The sequence below is a fragment of the Antedon bifida genome, chromosome 11 (assembly GCF_963402885.1).
Source record: "Antedon bifida chromosome 11, ecAntBifi1.1, whole genome shotgun sequence".
NCBI classification, from domain to species: domain Eukaryota; kingdom Metazoa; phylum Echinodermata; class Crinoidea; order Comatulida; family Antedonidae; genus Antedon; species Antedon bifida.
Window position 1 is genome coordinate 4,491,532 of NC_136236.1, and position 20,148 is coordinate 4,511,679.

The 20,148-nt window shown below is 32.0% G+C and overlaps 2 protein-coding genes across 4 annotated transcripts in view; both read left to right on the forward strand.

The window, feature by feature from the left end:
* Positions 1-20,148, forward strand: part of LOC144855830 (lectin BRA-3-like) — a 53,303-nt gene that overhangs the window by 19,247 nt on the left and 13,908 nt on the right. The window lies entirely within an intron of this gene.
* On the forward strand, positions 1,345-4,473 carry LOC144855927 (uncharacterized). Its single transcript, XM_078713888.1, has 5 exons — positions 1,345-1,894; positions 2,325-2,378; positions 2,990-3,091; positions 3,403-3,477; positions 3,633-4,473. Exons 1-5 carry the CDS (start codon positions 1,504-1,506, stop codon positions 3,920-3,922), a joined length of 912 nt encoding a protein of 303 aa, XP_078570014.1. The 5' UTR covers positions 1,345-1,503; the 3' UTR covers positions 3,923-4,473.

The following is a 20,148-nucleotide window of genomic DNA, read 5'->3' on the forward strand; positions in this document are numbered from 1 at the left end:
CAGTTAATATGCTGCTGCATGACAACTAATATTGATAAAACTTGTATGCTATTGGTGTAATTGATTTTTCTTAACGAATTAAGTATTCATAGCCATAGAATAACCAATATATAGATGTTTGACGTAAACAATGAATGGTCGATCACCATTCACTTGTTATTATTTAATAAGATGTTAAACTTGCATAATAAGTATTGCCTACCTGTGGGTCTATTGTTAGGAATCTTCCACTTTCTGAAAGGGTAAATTAATTTTGTTGTTAAAATATTGATTTTTTTTATATAACAATATTAAATGAGAATATTATTAAGAAGGAACAATAGAAATTATATTGTGCAAACATTTATATTTTCTACTTTATTTTAAAATACAGTATACATTATAATACAGTATTTATTTTAAAAATATTGATTTTGTATCCAAGTACAAATATCATTAAGTTGCTAAAGTATAAATAGTATTGAACACTATACAATTGTTAATTAATAAGTATGTTAATTAGAATGTTGCATTGTTATCGAATTTTTTAATGTTTTGTTATGGCTTAATAAATAGAAGAACAGACATCCATCTAAACAAAATGTATTTAAAATACGTTTCAATATTTATTCGCCCACTTCATGCTACTTGTATATTGAATTGCCTCAGAGGCAAGATAACAACAAAATGTTGTCCTTTTTACAATTTTTTTTTTTTTTTGGAACTTGGATAAGTGAAAAAATATCGGGAGAATTTATGAAAGAATTATCGCCAAACATCAAGAGAGGGTGTTATGAAGATTAGGAATCAAACTACAAGGGGAGCGTTCACAAAATAATATTAGACATAATATTAGGAGGCCTGTCTTGACGACCGTATCGTGCAGTTCCGATGGAAAATTAAATAATTCTTTTAATTTTTTTTACTGATTACCGCCAATAGGAGAACAAAATGTTAATATTTAAACAAGGCCATATACCTGGCTGCAGTCGCGTGCTAAAATAGTGTTTACAAACCAACCGACCAACATAGTCAGCTGTAGAGAGACTAAAAATAGGGAGGGGTATGTGTAATTTTTTTTTCTTTGAAAATACTTCTTTATGCTATCAAATAGGCCTGGAGAATAAATAAGTGACCATTCTGAATATGCGTAGTAATTATTTTCCACCAATCACCATTTTCGCAACCTTACCTCCCAATATTTGACAGTTATATAATTATTTTTATTGAGTATTGTAAGATGTTTTACACTAAATGCACGGTATGTGTTCCATAGTTGCCAGTAAATATTGAAGGCACTCTTGGCGCGCCATGCTGCATTTTTTCTATATAGCGCCGCCTATCGATAATTGAGACATAATTGTTTTTAACCATACGCCGCATGCAACGCGAGACGGGCAGCACCATCCTGGTCGTCGGCGACAGATGTAATTTTTCTCCGGAGGATCCTAACCCATATGCCTAGCTAGGCCTAGGTATTAGGCCTAACGAATAGTAGTTCTGTTTGAAAAAAACAACTAAATAATGTTGAAAGCAATACGAGGAAACAACTGGACTGACAGAGAAGTAAAAGAATTGATAGAACTATGGAAAGATCCAGATCTGAGAAAGGAAATAGATTCAAATAAGAGATGTAAATTGGACACTTGGTATGAAATTGCAACACGGCTTGCCAACTTGGGATACCCAACACGAAGTGGACCACAAATCCACAATAAAATCAATGATCTCAGAAGATCATATCAGAGAGCTAAAGTTGAATTAAATGATGGCTCAGATCGTATAGTGGTAATGAGACAATATCCTTTTTATGAGATGCTAAAGAAGGTGATTGTTGACAAGAAACAAGCTCAATCAGAAGGAGGAGGAGAGAACAGTTTCATGAGTGGAATTGAATGCGATGGTCAAGATGATGGTAAGCGTGTAAACTCCCCAGCCCAGTCCATATTGAGTGTCATAAGAACCTATCTTGAACTAAGTCTAGACCTATTCAGTAATAATTAAGGCATACTAGGCCTAGGTTTTGTTTAGTCCCAAAAATATATACAGTACAGTAGTTTTTCAATAGGCCTAGCTAGGCCTACCGCGGCCTACCGCGGCCTACCTAGGTTACCCAGTATAAATAAATAACAAATTATAAACTTAAATGAAACGTAGTTTGTACTGCAAAGTATATTTATTATAATATTCTGATTTTTTAATATGGATAGGAATTTATGTTGGAAAGTTAAGTACCATAATTTTTTGTCATATATATAGGCTAAGGCCTGAGCTTTAGCTGTAGTTATTGTGATTGTCGCAAATTATAATATAAATTGTTTTATGTTTTTGTATTTATTTTTCAGATTCAAGTATTGACGAAACTCTGCTGGATGATACAAACAGTTCAAATTCAATAAGTAAGGACATAGAGTTATATTGATTTGTGTTACTGAAATAGTACTGATATTGATTGGTGATCATATGCCATTTTTAAAGTGTGATCTAACTGGGTGGAGACATACATGACATGACATGCCTTACAACCTAGCTGCTGTGTGTGTATTTGCATGGGATTAAAATCTGGGGATGGGAGATGAAAGTTTACCATATTTCCTGTCCAAAAAGAATTCCCTGTATCTTAAACTGGTTCGAGACATACACGGCATACCATGCCTTACAACCGAACCTAGCCGCTGAATGTGTATGTGCATGGGATTATAATCTGGGGGGATGAGAGATGAAAGTTTACCAAATTTCCTGCCCAAAAAAAATTCCCTGTAGCTTAAACAGGCCTCAACATCTTTGCGTTTCCAACCACTGGAGGATTGAATGATTGATGTTGATGATACTGATGCTAATGTGAGAAATTGTTGATGATGTGACAACTTTTCGATGATGTGACAATAAATGGTCGTGGTGATTATGTTGGTGACAAAATGAGGTGGTTATGTAATGTGCATATGACACTTGTCATAAAATGATTTATGCTATTACCAATGTTGAATTTTGTCACCCCTTTCTCTGTTAGACTTTGCACTTAGCGATGATGACTATACTCCAAATAAAGATGGAGAAACAAGTGGTGTAGGAAATACAGAAAGTAAACAGTTTCAAGAAAACACTTATGAAGGTATTTTTATATCTACTTTTGAATTGTTTTAAATTTGGCATGTAATCAACTGGTCCAATTTGAAAAGATTTTATTTATTTTAAATAAAATAGTGTCAGTTTCACAAATCCTTATGTTGTACATAAAGTACATTCCAACCAATTTATTAATAGAGGGCTCACTTCACAATTTCCCATCTGTCACAATTTGTTTTTCCTTTGGAGGCATCTTGTTAGATTTTTGTATAAATTGTTACAAATTATGATTTAATATTGAGTAATTATTTTTTTTAATTTAGCTGTGGTTAAAAACAAATGTTTATTTGCTTGTAGATGTGATAAACCAAGGGAATGATGAAGAACCACATCAAGCAAAATGTTCAGAATCTAGTCAACAGTCTAGATCAGGTATAATTAATTCTACTTTGAGAGGCCACTCTCTAACTTCTATCAATGTTGTGTTCATTGGATGTGGTAACAAAATTATCAAAGTATCTAGAGATGTGGTACTGTACCGAAGCTCTTCTGACTTGTCGAATTATTAATTCATTCTTAATTTACAGGTAAAAAGCGACAGCGTGTGAGCCTGAAAGACCGAACAGTAGAAGCGCTTGCAAAGAAAATGAAAGATATAACGGCCGAATCTGATAAGAAATTCTTAATGATTGAAGAGAAGCGAAGGAGAGAGGATTTGGAACAACGAAGAGAGGATAGAAAGTGTATGATGAAAATGATGGAATTAATAAAAGATTCAATGGAAGAGAGGAAACAAGCTGACGAGAGGAGACGAAAAGATTTTGAAGCATTGATGGAGGTTTTAGGTCAAAGTTCATCATCGTCATCCAAGAGCTAGCATTTGTATATATTTATTTCAATTGTAGAAACATAAATAGACATACACTATGGGGTTCGTTTTAGGATGAGGGCTTATTGATTTCAACCAGTTGTTGTTCAGTCATGCCAAATTGAGGTTAAAACATGATTTCAAAAGACTACCACGAATGGTCAGCGGTTGCTTTCATTTCAAGGAGAAGGTGTATATATACCCCAAGTGGGCTAGTGAGGATTAAATCAGTTCTTTTAGCTATTGGTATGCATGTACAATACTTTGTAAAAAAATTAAATTCAAGTACATTTTTATTATTTGTGTATGCTTAATTATTATATCAGATATTTAAGATAAAATATATAATATGCTTTACAATGTACGCATTTTTGTGGTGGTTTGTTTGCTCAATATAGTAATATATATAGTAATCAGGGAGTTGCAACTCGCTGATGTAACCAGGGAAGAGTGCTCTTCCCTGATGTAACTAACAATAACATTCCAGGAGCGCTAATTGGTCAATTACCCTCTTCCAATATTTGAGCTACTAATAAAACGTGTCTCATCAAATTAACTAATTGATAGTATTAGTAAATTCTTTTTTGTTATCAAATTTCATTTTGGAATTTGTATATAGTAGGCCCAAGTTTGTTTCTTAGACGAAGAGAAGCGGTAGACCTACGCCAATTTCTGTATGACGGTATATCTTTGAAGTACGCCCTCAATATTTGTCATAGGCATTTATTTCATAACATAGCAGTGTATTTTTGCTTTGTTTCTTTCAATGACATTTTTTTACACAATTTGCAGCTTTATATAATGTCATCTTAGTCATTTATTTATTGTCGTTTTTCCTAGTGTTTTCAATATGTTTTAAACAGTACATAATCCCATGTTTATAACATACAATGATACATTCTATTTAAAGAGCCGAGGGGATTATGAATTAAAATCGTTCACTGTATGCGACACAGTTTTTAAGTAGATCGACCATTGATACGGGGCGCCGTTCGGGACATTGCAGCATCAGATGGCTGGTAATGAGTAATTCATGCGATGATGAAATATGTTGGCTTGTTAAAAATAATTGAGTGAGTTGTTTTATAAACTATGGCTTAGTGAGTCATGTTGTCCATCACCAATGATATAACCGATTCTTTTGGGCTATATACTGTTCGTCTCATTTGTCCAGTTGTTTTTACCTCAGCCCCCCCCCCCCCCGTTTTGACTATAACAAGTACACTTTTAGTGTTATTTTATATTTATTTTGTTTCTATTGTTATTTGTTGGTTTTTTCGATGTTGTTGTTGTATTTTCTATTAAGTTTCACATTATTTAACCTTTCTTCTACATAACAAATGAAATAGGGTTATAAAAGTACAAAATACTGTAGTAAAAAATAATTTACCCAAACATTTTACCACAGAAATGAGTCATTTCTATTATTGTATATAAAACACCATTCACTGGTAGTAACAGAACAGTAGTAATGACTCGGATACAAATTTGCGTAATTCAACGAAGAGTGGATTAATCAGAGAAAAGTGAAAAAAAAAGTTTTTATATTTATACTAAATGATGAAATATTTTTAGATAATCGTTAATAACCTTCACAGACGATATTTTGTTCGTATTTTTTTACGCATATAGATAAATTTAATAGTAAATTGGCACTGCACTTTTTTTTTATCAGTGGCACACTTGTGAAGGTGCGTCCAAAGAAACAAAATTGAAAACAAAGAAGAAAAATACAAAAATGGAAATGTACATTAACTACTTAAACGAACATCACAACAAGTTACAACTAACAAACAAAGGAATATAGTGCGGAAAAAAAGTAAATAAATATACAAAAAATATATAAAAATGCATATAAAAAATAGTAATAATAAACAAAATAATAATAAGATATCAATTAATAAATATAAATTACAAAATGAAATATACACAATATATAGCAATGTGGAATCCACAGCAATGGAGAATACTGTACTCAGATATTTTTAAGGAGAAATTTTGTATATTATTTTCTTTCAATTAAACGAATTAGATCTGAAATCTACATAACACAGATCACGAACAATAGACTCTTCGAGGCCCTTGGTATGAACCACTGACAATGCTATAGTTACCAATAAGCTATTACAAGTGGCATCTGTTGTGATAGTCTTTTGTTATTCGAATTTATTTCAGAACGGCCTTGGTAAAGTCAGTTTATCTGCTCTAATAATGGTAGCGATCTAGAATATTAGCATAGAGTAAAGTAACAGTTAAAAGGCATGTATTGTGATATTTTAACAAAAGGCAATCCTCCTTGCTGTGTGACCCCTGTTTAGTGTTCTAGTCCTGGTGTGTTGTTTTACTGATTATAAATATGGTTGTGTGCTCTGTAATAATGCTACCGGTGAAATGATGGTAAAAGCAATTCTGTTTCCAAACAATCTCAACATTTAATGAAAAATACACATTTTTGATAATCCATTCAACATTGCTAATTTGTAGTCATTTCAAACTAAAGTGTTTCTTTATATTATAAACTTGTATTAATAATTGTAATTACTTAAATTACTTACTGAATTATTTACTTAAATTATTTACTTAAAAGTAATGATCATTTAGTATATGTATTATATGAATTTGGGAAATTTAAAGTTAAAGTTTGACATTGAAAAAATGACCAAAACATTTTAAAAATAAAATGTAAACTTATATCCAGTATTGGATCCTATAGTCCTAACAGCGTTAAATTGTATTAGGATTTCCCATGTTATTATTTTTTTTCATTGTTGCTCATTTGATGAATAGGAACAAATGTCGAGTGCAATCCAACTTAACTTACGCACTTTATTTTTGTGTCTCAATAAATGTTTGGGTGTGGTTAAATTACATTTCTTTAGTATTAATATCATTTTTATATGATTATTGATTTGAATCTGTTGTTAATATGATATATCTTAAACAAATATCATTTGGTTATTATAATCATCATTATTATTATCAATCGCATATTATTTATTATCAATATCAGTGTTTAGGAATAACGTTATACCAGGGAAGTTTGAAGTTACATTTTTACAGTAATGTTATTATTTTATATCTTTAAAAATATTATTTGGTTATTATAATCATTATTATTATCAATCGCATTTTGTTTTATTATCAGTGTTTAGGAATAACGTTATACCAGGGAAGTTTGAAGTTACATTTTTACAGTAATGTTATTATTTTATATCTTTAAAAATATTATTTGGTTATTATAATCATTATTATTATCAATCGCATTTTGTTTTATTATCAGTGTTTAGGAATAACGTTATACCAGGGAAGTTTGAAGTTACATTTTTACAGTAATGTTATTATTTTATATCTTTAAAAATATTATTTGGTTATTATAATCATTATTATTATCAATCGCATATTGTTTTATTATCAGTGTTTAGGAATAACGTTATACCAGGGTAGAGGTAAGTTACATTTTTACAGTAATGTTATTATTTTATATCTTTAAAAATATTATTTGGTTATTATAATCATTATTATTATCAATCGCATATTGTTTTATTATCAGTGTTTAGGAATAACGTTATACCAGGGTAGAGGTAAGTTACATTTTTAGAGTAATTTTACTCTTCCCTGGTTCTATATCTACGTAATACTAATACAGTAGTAACATTTATGATTGGTTATTCCCACTGTCTCTTCCCTATGGCACGTCTCATCGATGCCATTGTCCTTCCAAACAACAAAGGAAAATTACTTTGGCGTCATGATAATATTTATGCTGTAACACTTTTAAAAGATTAAAAAAGTATTCCAAGCGAACATAATAAATCATTAATAATGTAAATTATGAAAACAGGCTGTTATTAAAATTCAATATACAAAAAGTGAAATTAATTTGTGATATAATTAAAAAAAAACATTGATATTTTATCTTAATTTAAATTTAGCAATTAATATATGTTAAAGTCTCTTTAAAACATAACAAGAAATATTTGAAAGCTATTATAATTCCTTAAAACAGCCACATATTTTGTATCAACATTTGTTGTATTTCAGAAGGGACCCTCTTAAAATATAAATATATGACAGAAAAAACTAACTGTAAAAATTACATAATATATAGCCTACAAATGTACACAAAATATATCTTGCATTCTTTTTAATTGATGATTTATGTTATGTTTGTCAACTTGTCTACCCCTATTACGGAATGGTTTAACCCATGTTGAGTAGCGGCTGTTGATACAGTATGATATTATTTTCATCTTTAGGGAGTTCATCATATAACAGTAGGCCACATACAATTAATATTAATTTTATTTGTATAACACATAATGATAACAGATCTCACATTGATTACATTTTGATTTTCCTTTGTTATAATATATGTTCGTGTTCGTGAATATAATTATGTCTACTATTAGAAAACAGGACAATACATAATATAATATTGAGCTGAATTGATAATTACATTCAATCCCTAACTACTCTAGATTCAATCTTCAGTTACTAGAATTCAGTACCGTATACGATTACAACGAGTCTTTGATTACTAGATTCAGTCTTTCAATACTAGATTCAATATATGATTACTAGATTCAATCTTTGAATTTATAATTGTTTGAGACAGCTGAATGAAATTATTTTAGAAACAAGTGTCCTGATGGAAATAATTTAGTCTCCTTCTATTCAATCCCAAGTTTAAACTAATGATGATCTTGAAATTGAATGTTTGTGTTTTTATTTTGATGGAATAAAATGTTTGAATTGATGCGCGCAATATGAATAGTATTGCCAACCAACCAAATAATTCGAGAAAAAAGAAAGAAGATACAGTAATGTATTGGAGTGTGCTTTTATTCCTAAAATAATAAAACAATAAACACGAAATTAAAAAATATCCAATCCGACAAAGCAGTTGTGTACAATAAATTTCATTTCTTTTTATTATCTGTTGTAAATCTTTGTTCGAACATTTTGAAAAACTCATTTAGTTTTTATTATATGTGACCTTTTAACCTTAATGATTATCATCGAACATAAATCCCTAATCATCTTTGTATTAAATCTATGTTTTGTTCAATATTATCACGTGACTGTTGGTATTATAACACGCCCAATATTTTCTTTGTTAGACGATGCGTCATTGCTTATTTTCCATCAACAATTCATATTTACGCAACATATTTAATTAAATGATTTGAGTTATTGCTTTAAAAAGCTATAGCACATTGGTCACATTCTTCGCATTACCAACAAAAATTATGGGGCTTTTTTTCATTAAAAAGAAACCCCACTGTTTATTCAATTTATTTTTATTTTCAATTGTAAATATTGTCAATATTAATACAGAGTTTATACTGTATTTGTTCAACTTTATTTATAGAGGGTGACCCTCATGAGTTATGATAACTGTCTGTGTGTATCATATAATATGTACTTATAGAGGAGCCTTACGTTAAATACAATGAATTTGTTTGGTTCTTTTTAAAAATATCATTTATTGCAATATTTAAACTTCTGATAGGTATTCTGACTATGGTAGTGTACTAAATGTTTCTTTATTTTTAAATTTAAATTAATTAGAATTAAATTTCCACGAACCCATAAACAAAATAAAAAAGACCACTGAAATTGGTTAAAAAGGACTGTGCTCTGTCTACACCATCAAACAAAAAAGTGTGATGTTCCCAAATGTGGTAGTGATATGCCCGAATATGGTAGTGATATGCCGTAATTGGATAGTAATATGCTCAAATATGGTAGTGATATGCCCAAATAAGAGAGTTGTATGCCCAAATATAGTAGTGATATGGCCAAATATGGTAGCGCAAGTATTAACATTTGAACAACATGTGTAAATAATGACCGATGATTAATTACTTAAAACATAATAATAGTAAAAAGAAATTGAATGTTTCAATATAATAGATTCTATTATGATAATAATAACATTATAAAAATGAAACGTAATGATTAATTAGTACTGTACAATTCGGTTTCAATAGATAGTGCAATTTTATCTTAATTTTTATTTTTGTTTTCCATGAATTTATAGTTTGCGTCGAACTAACAACAAAAACAAGACTGAAAAACAGGTAGGCCTAAGCAGTATTATTTCTTAATGTGTTATACTTTTGTGTTTCACTTTCAATTGTTGTATTTTATAATAACAACATGTACACTACTTTACAAATGATTGCTGTTTTCAACATTATTCCATCCATGCCTGTTACGTCATCGAGTGACATTTTTACACGCGGCGTTTAAAGAGACGAATAAAAAGGGATGCGCGCGCGTCGACATTGTGTCTCTTCTCATTGAAATATATTGTTACTGGTGGCTAAGCCATGCCTCTCTTAAAACACACTGTTAACAAGTATATAAAACATACAATTTTTGTTTTTTCTCTTCAAAGTATCTTTTATTGTTTCATCATGACGTATAAAATCTATAACAACATCTTATCATAGGCTACACATTTAAACCGTATTTCAATTCAATTTTTCTTCCCAATGTATTTTTTGAAAAGATGGGATTTAGATTTTATGACTTGTGACAAATAATACCTTCATTCAACTGACCCTTCAGAGCAATAACCACCCCCCACCCACCACCCTCACTGTCAATGGTTTCAATTTGGAGCTTACGGATAGACTTTTTGATCTAGTCGTAATACATTGAAATGGTTTAAACAAATTGAAACCAGTTAAAATTATTGTGACGTAAGTATAATTATTATTAATATAATTTATCGCTGATCAATACGGTATGTTTATTGTTTTTTATTACTCATATCTATTTCGAATATTTATATTATATTCATTTATAGTATCAAAACCAAAACAAAGCTTAAGCAATTTAAATGAAATTGATTTAATTGCAGTTAATAGAGGACCTTTTCTCCATGGATATAACAATAGATACAAATGGAAGAATTTTCCTCTATTTTAGAATTCTTCCATGTTATAACATGGAAGAATTTTCCTTCTTGGTTGGTTTTAAATAGAGGAATATTTTTCCGTTATTACATGGAAGAATTTTCCTCCTTGTTTAAAAAATAGAGGAATGTTATAACATGGAAGAATTTTTCTCAATGGTTATAACATGGCGGAATTTCCTTCCTTGTTTAAAATGGAAGGATTCCCTCTATAAATAGATGGCGAAAGAAGTTTCCTCCTTGGTTCTAAAATGGGAATGTTCTTCCATGTTATAAAATGTAGAAATTTCCCACCATGGTTTTAACATTATGGAATTTTCCACCATGGTTTTAACATGACGAGATTTCCACTATGGTTATTACCATATGGAATTTTCCTGTAGTGTTCTAAAATGGAGACATTTTACACCATGTTTATAAATCTATGGTTAGCCTATTGGAGAAATTTTTAAACATAGTTCGAAAAAAAAATTAGCGTCTGTAAAAGTCTATAAATAACAACAAGCTTACGTATGCAAAATTTACAATGCAATTAAAATACGTACATGCAAAATGAGTATACAGTAATATTAAAAAAACAATCATGACATATTTAAAATTGGCAATAATCACACAAACGTTTTACATAGATTATATAATACAAATAAATACATTTTATATAAAGGTCATCGCACTTTGTTACGATTTATAAACGAAAATGTTGTGCTTTCAAAGAAATATAATTCTGATTTTAATAGCATACTTAGAAATACAAAACATTGTATTATAGACTTGTGATTTGAACGATTTCCGGATACAGGAATATGTCATTATAATAATAATACATAATATACACAGTGTGAAATGTAGGATACAGTATATAATATGTATGCTATAATACAATATATACTGCAGCCTATATTGTACACATGCTGTGTCATAGTAGTACAGTACATAAAACATGATTTGACATTGTGATATTATACAGTACAATGTGTATGTATTCAAGCTGCACTGGTTGTGCCGTACATAATAAAATAGGTTAATTAACATAATGCATTTTAACCGATACTCGCTATATTGTAGTCTCATCCCATTTACCGTGTATATACAACTACCGAAATATTAACTATACCGTAGAAAATATATGCCTTTAGTCATTAGGCCCAAGTTTATGTATGATTTATATTGTAAAAATATATTTACTAGTATTTGAAATATAACGGCACTTTCCATTGAAACAAACATTCGTATTATTATAAATTATGGAAATATATTATAAATGTCTGTTACAAGCTGGTTATTCTATTTCATTACTAGAATTTGAATAGCACAGTTAAATAACCAAGATTACAGTCAAAAAATGACTACAACACGTGAGATACACTCGAGGACTGACGTTCTCGAGTACATATTTTGTTTTTAAAAATAGCTGGTCCTCTCGTGTCTTCACACTATTATTACGCTCGTCTCTGGCGTGAGGTTACGTTAACGGTTTACAATATTGTAGTGTTTCGGTTTCAATTTCCTATATTGTGTTGTTTCATAATAATCCTTTGTTATTTGTGGTTTAATTTGTAAAAATAGTGTAGGCCTATATAACAGATTCTAGTATATTATAGTACGCCTAATATTAGTAATGTCTATTCTATCTATCAGATGTTAGCAAAGTGTATCTTTAAGTATTGTGAGTTCCAAGCCAGCATCTTGTTCAGAGGTTGGCTGCATACTTCTATCCAGTGGTTTTGTATTCACTGGCGAATCAAAATCAAAATCAAATTTAGTTTCACCAGACCCTGAGCAAATGCCTTCATCTGTACCATCCAGTGTATCTGCAGACGTCCCATAATCCTTAGCACCAGTGTTTAAATTGCAGAAGTCTTTAGCAGACGACAGGCACGAGTCGTCTGGATTACAATGTTCTAACGTGTCACTAAATTGCATGTCACTATTTTCTGGAAATTTACCCTGTACTATGATTTCAAGAAGATTGCTTCCTTCCATGTCATCCTCACCAAATAAAGAGCTGGCTCCACTAGCCCGACCAAAGCCTGATCGCTTGTGCATAGCATTGTAATGCAGCGGGTAGTTCGTGTTTTTGTGAACGTTGGCTAGGCCTGAATAAAAAGAATCGCTGATAGCTAATCGAGCGGGTTTCTTACTTTGAACATGTTTGTAACAACAGATAAATAAGATCAAGAGTAGAACTAGAAAAAGAAAGGTTCCTATAGCGGCAGCAATAAAAACTTTATACGACATGTGAACCATATTTAAGAACTCCTGGAATCCAGATAAGGATTCTGTTGGAGAAGGACTACTGGTGACGTATGTGGATGGTGTTGATGATACATCAGGTAAAGAACCGATGGGAAGATTAAAGCTGAACTGAGAACCAGTAGTAAAACTAGGCAAGGTAGAACTAAACAGATTAGTTGGTGACAATCCCATTTTCGTGGTTTTGCCAGAATGTTTGTCAGTTTTCTCCTCTTTTTTCTTATCTTTCTTCTCTTTTATCGGCCTATATTCCTCTAATGCAATAGTAGTACTTTCAATTGTATCAGAAATCACAATAATCGTTGCTTTTCTGGTATAACCATTGTGGTGTTTACAGAAGATCTCTGTGTTATTGTCTGATAAAGATAGATTCGATATAGACAACGTTCTGTTGGTCTTAGAGAATGTAAGACGTTTTAGAATGTCATTGTTTGCCGGCTGTAAATTCCAGATTGGGAAATCAGACGATGATCTGACGTCACAAGTAATATTTATATCATTACCTATCTTGACATAGTTCCTTTCCTCTGACAACACAACCGGATATTCCAAGGTTTTGATAGAACACTCCTTCGTTTCTATTTTTGAATTCTTATTTAAAAGTTGACAGACATATAAATTATTCAATCCAACAAGACTGAAATTAGTTAACGAAAGAGTGGTTTTAGTCTCCTTTGCTAGTACTTCTCCTTCTCGTACCCATTGTATGGAATACTCTTTCGACAGTTTGTCTGTTGCTACTGAACATGTCAGTGAAATCACAGAACTGTTTGTTAATGTACTTGATTCAGATGAAGCATCCAGCGAACAAACTGGATTCAAATCAATCGTATTGATTGATTCTAGTGTAACATTGATTGAATACAAACCTTGAAATTTGCCTTGTTTACTCTCTATGTAACCACATTCGTATACACCTTCATCTATTTGTTTAACATCCACAATTCGTAAAGTAAATTGGCTACCATCTTTGTCAACAATGGAATAACGATCTTGAATATCTACCGGTAACTCAACAGAAATATTATAATTGGCTGAAATAATAGTATTCGTTGACTGTTTTCTCCACAGTACTATAGTATCAAAACTAGATTTGTCCGTGTCTGGACATTTTAGTTTGATTAAGTCGCCAGCAATAGCTGTTTTATGCGATGGTACCGATATTGCGATGATATCGTTAACAAACGTTGCCCATACAGAGGCAATCAAAAATATTTCCAAATGCATTTTCACAAACAAGAACATATATCATTCAAAGAGATGAGAGGTATACGGACAAGTTGGTATTTAACAACGCTAACGAGGTTCAGTAATATTTTAAATATCCCATTATAATAATAGTATCTTCACTAATTGGTTAGGCCTGCAATAATGATCTTGAATTGTTGACAAAGCCCGCTTCCTGAGTGTTTCGTCTGTGATCATGTCCTTAAAATAGGCGTTGTTATTTAAAATCCGCTGTTGTACGTTTCGATATTCTGTGTTTTATAGATAAGACTTCATTTTAAAACCGATCCACTTCATTGTTATTCGTTTTACTCAGCGATTTTGCCTCCGATTTCACGTACTACCGCATAATATATCGTCCTCTCTGTAATTAACGTCTGCTTACTTAATTGTACGGTCTGTTATGGTAGCGCGTACAGTTTGCATTGATGCGCATACAGTCAACTCGTCACAGTCAATACAGCTCAGAAATACGGTCTTGACCTTTATGCTTCAAATCCCGTATGGCGAAGGATGAACGCTCGCTTTTCCACAACAGACAATAGATCGTAAGATTTGTATATAATGCAGAATAGAATCGACACATTACAAAGAACACGGCTATAGTAAACTGTTCAGTTTATAAAACGAAAATAATCGTCGATTGTTTGAACTGAAAGCGTACAACGATAAGCATATGAAACCATAACATATAAAAGGACCAGTTTTCCGCAATATGCGTTTCCTGCAATCTGTATAATGACTAAGGTTTTCCTACGTTACACTACGGAAATATACCCTCTTATACACTCAACCAAAGCGTGCTAAATAATATAACAAGGCCTTTTATATTATAATTAATCACTTCCTACGAGTTTTGATATACGTATTTCTCTAATAAGCTGTAATGGAAGGGAACTATTCAATTATAGATATATAAATACCGTAGTAGATTCAAGAGCCTGTAGGAATATTCAATATATAAATACTGTGCCATTACACTATGTAAATATACTGTAAATACCATATACTGTATACTTATGAGAGTAGGCTTACAATGATTTTAAAAATATAACAATTTTTTTTCTTGATTCCTTCGATCTTCAAAATTTAAAAGTATAATTAAGTGTCCTTCGCCTTGTAAAAGGTCGTAGGTTCGAATCCGGTCAGTATGATTTATGAATATTATTATAAGATTATAATAAATTAAATTCTACCACAACAACCGAAACCCCTATTAAACAAACAAAAATAATGATAACAATAATAAATAAATAAACAAAAATACATACACACAAAAAGAGAAAAAACAAATGTAATTTATAAAATGTAAGATTTTGTTATAATTATAGATTCGATTTTATGAAAACATTAATTAATAAGGAGTGTATAATTACTATCTGAAGGTCTTATAACTTGACCGAAACCGAAACTCGTATTAAACAAACACAAATAATACAAATAATGTTAAAAATAATAATTAAAAAAACAAAAATACATACACACAAAAAGACAAAAACAAATGTAGTTTATACAATGTAAGATTTTGTTATAATTATAGATTAGATTTTGTGAAAACATTAATTAATAAGGAGAGTATAATTACTATCTGAAGGTCTTATAAATTGACATGGTAATTGGGAGTGGAATTTCGTTATAAACATCACTAATGAACCGGGCATTATACTATACATATCTTATTACAGTAGAATCCCCATTCTGGACCTCACAAAGTGTCCCTTTTAAAGGTGGTGTACTGTACTACTACTAGTGTACTGTATTATATTTTTGTCTATCTGTCGCAAAATGTGACATTAATTGCATAAACATTTAAATTTATTTCTAAGTCTGGCATACACTGTTGAATATTCATTTTCTTACACATTTGCACTGGCATGGTTTACACATTAGATGCGGGTAGGCAATACGTGTGAGATCTACAGAGATTAATCAGTAATTGTATCAGTGTAGATTATTACTGTCAATTAATCAACGCATGGTTTTAAAATAGATAAGGCCTAAGAAAATTTGTTTATCTATTTTGATTCAATACAACTTTTTAATTTAGTAGACCCAAAGGCTTTGTCTTTTGACAATTATATTTTTAGGCCTTATTCTACTGTACATTTATTAATGCGGAATTGCTCTGATGCAAATACTACGGTATAGGGCGACCTAAACCGTTTATCGCAAGTACCAATGTGTGACTTTGGGTTTATTCAATTTAGGCTATGAAATAAAACCAAGGCAGTTACCCATAAAGACACAACCTTATTTGATTTTATAGACAATATACCAATACTAACAAAAATGTGTAAAAAGATAACTGAACTGTAAGCTGTTTATTACAATCACACTAGTTCCGCATGGAGAGACCTGAATGAAAAAAGTTCAGGAGCGGGTTATTTCTTGATTTTATAGTTTTTTTAAGATACAATACAATGCGTGATAATGGATTTAATTCGTCCTTTGTACAAGTTGATTTCTAAAAAAGATAATCTTTTTTAAAGATGTTGGTGATTCTTTTAAATAACTATAGGCGATAAGAAGAATATGTAAATACACTGAGTCAACGAACTTGAATAGTTGATTATATAGATAGGTATTGAATGAATATGTAATTAAAGTGCTCATATCAAATGTTATTTAATATAAAAATCACAAATATAATACAAATGTATTATTAGTTAATAAATGTTACGAAATATCAATGACGATTGTGATGATGATAGTGACGAGGTTGATGTCGGTAATGATGATAGTGACGAGGTTGATGTCGGTAATGATGATAGTGACGAGGAGGTTTTCGGTAATGATGATAGTGATGAGGTTGATGTCAGTAATAATGATAGTGACGAGGAGGTTTTCGGTAATGATGATAGTGACGAGGATTTCGGTAATGATGATAGTGATGAGGTTTGTGTCGATAATGATGATAGTGACGAGGAGGATTTCGGTAATGATGATAGTGATGAGGTTGATGTCGGTGATGATGATAGTGACGAGGTTTATGTCGGTGATGATGATAGTGACGAGGAGGTTTTCGGTAATGATGATAGTGACGAGGATTTCGGTAATGATGATAGTGATGAGGTTGATGTCGGTAATGATGATAGTGACGAGGTTTATGTCGGTAATGATGATAGTGACGAGGAGGATTTCGGTAATGATGATAGTGACGAGAAGGATTTCGGTAATAGTGATAGTGACGAGGATTTCGGTAATAATAGTGACGAGAAAGATGTCGGAAAACATGATGGTGACGAGGAGGATTTCGGTAATAATGATAGTGACGAGGTGGATATCGGTAATGATGATAGTGACGAGGAGGATTTGGGGAATGATGATAGTGACGAGGATGATTTCGGTACTGATGATAGTGACGAGGATGATTTCGGTAATGATTGTGATGAGGTTGATGTCAGTAATGATGATAGTGACGATGATGATTTCGGTAAAGATGAAAGTGACGAGGATGATTTCGGTAATGATGATAGTGACGAAGAGGATTTCGGTGCTGATGATAGTGACGAGGAGGATTTCGGTAATAATGATAATGACGAGGAGGATTTCGCTAATGAGGATACTGACGGTGGTAATGATTTGTGTAAAATTTACATTGAAGACGTTTATGTCGGTAACAAGACACAGGTAATGTTGGTAATAATAGGACATATATCATGTTGTATGCCGTTTTACCGTTTAAAAGTACTGTATACTCTCTACTGTTCAAAGTTTCGCGGTTCAATTCTTTTTCTGTTGGTGGCGCTGTTTAAAAAAACGTGTGAAATATAGACGTATCAACTCTATACATTTAAGGATAGTTTATATGCTACTATAAAAATGGGCCAAGTGTGAAAAGGAGATAGGTCGAAGCGGCTTTTAAAGAAAATTATAATTGTTAATATTTTTCTAGAAGGTTTTACAGATATTAAATGGATATTGTTAATTTATTATTTTAATAAGTACAGTGTGTTGTAGCTACTAAGAGTAATTGTTCATACATAGTGTGTATTATTTAGGTCTTGCGATCACATCGCCCTCTTTATCACGTCTCGTATTTTGTGGGTACAGTACAGAAATTATTAACGCTTGCATTATTCAAAGCACACATTTCGTTGAAATGGTACGCTTTTGGTCAACAGACAAAAAACGAAAGCTTCACACACGGCTTTTGTACGCGCGCGTCAATAGTAACATTATGACGAATGACAGCTTTTACGCGCGCGTTCAAATGTTGATATTAATGGTACGGCTTTTTTACGCACACGTCAACGGTGACATCACAAAGAAACACAATTTGTACGTACGAGCGCATTTAAATGTTGATAATAATTGCATGACGCCACAAAGAAACACACCTTTTAAGGCCAATATAGGCCTACGCAGACGAGCGGTTACGGTAATACAAATATAGAATATACGTTATTCCTTATAACCATTTACACATAACGCGCAGCGGACGGGTGGTTTCTGCTCAGGATAGATACAGATTCTTCGGACAAATTACGCGGTTTTTCAGCTCACCGTTACCGCTCGTCTGTGTAAATTGGCCTTTGCGTGACCGTTAACATACAGTAATCTAATAATTATATGACTGTGTCATCGTTAGTAAACATTTTAAAAATTTGCATTAAGGCAACGTTTACGTGTGTTACATTTCGGATTAATCTCTTTGGTACTTTGAGAGGCTTTTGGCACAGAAATATAGTGCTTCGTAATTTACATTTGCCAATAGAAGCATGGGTGATGCTGATAGTGACGAGGAGGTTTTCGGTAATGATGATAGTGACGAGGATTTCGGTAATGATGATAGTGATGAGGTTGATGTCGGTAATGATGATAGTGACGAGGTTTATGTCGGTAATGATGATAGTGACGAGGAGGATTTCGGTAATGATGATAGTGACGAGAAGGATTTCGGTAATAGTGATAGTGACGAGGATTTCGGTAATAATAGTGACGAGAAAGATGTCGGAAAACATGATGGTGACGAGGAGGATTTCGGTAATAATGATAGTGGAAATGGTACGCTTTTGGTCAACAGACAAAGAACGAAAGCTTCACACACGGCTTTTGTACGCGCGCGTCAATAGTAACATTATGACGAATGACAGCTTTTACGCGCGCGTTCAAATGTTGATATTAATGGTACGGCTTTTTTACGCACACGTCAACGGTGACATCACAAAGAAACACAATTTGTACGTACGAGCGCATTTAAATGTTGATAATAATTGCATGACACCACAAAGAAACACACCTTTTAAGGCCAATATAGGCCTACGCAGACGAGCGGTTACGGTAATACAAATATAGAATATACGTTATTCCTTATAACCATTTACACATAACGCGCAGCGGACGGGTGGTTTCTGCTCAGGATAGATACAGATTCTTCGGACAAATTACGCGGTTTTTCAGCTCACCGTTACCGCTCGTCTGTGTAAATTGGCCTTTGCGTGACCGTTAACATACAGTAATCTAATAATTATATGACTGTGTCATCGTTAGTAAACATTTTAAAAATTTGCATTAAGGCAACGTTTACGTGTGTTACATTTCGGATTAATCTCTTTGGTACTTTGAGAGGCTTTTGGCACAGAAATATAGTGCTTCGTAATTTACATTTGCCAATAGAAGCATGGGTCTTTTACCGTAACAGATTAAAACTAAAAGCTTACGCAATAAATTTCTAACGTCTGAGGGAAATATTGTACTGTCATTGATTTACAGTTTTTAGTAACGATAAATTATCGTTAATGCAAAAATCACTTATCTTCGAGGCACGCGACATTGTGATCTATTGAACTAATAGCTAGCTATGCTATTAAACTCTGGATTGTTATTA

What these genes read in the sequence shown, in the direction of transcription:
- LOC144855927 (XM_078713888.1), top strand. Translation starts at nt 1,504, where the DNA reads ATGTTGAAAGCAATACGAGGAAACAACTGGACTGACAGAGAAGTAAAA. An exon ending in ATGCGATGGTCAAGATGATG is followed by an intron (nt 1,895 to 2,324) that starts GTAAGCGTGTAA and finishes TTTATTTTTCAG; the next exon opens with ATTCAAGTATTGACGAAACT. An exon ending in AAACAGTTCAAATTCAATAA is followed by an intron (nt 2,379 to 2,989) that starts GTAAGGACATAG and finishes TTTCTCTGTTAG; the next exon opens with ACTTTGCACTTAGCGATGAT.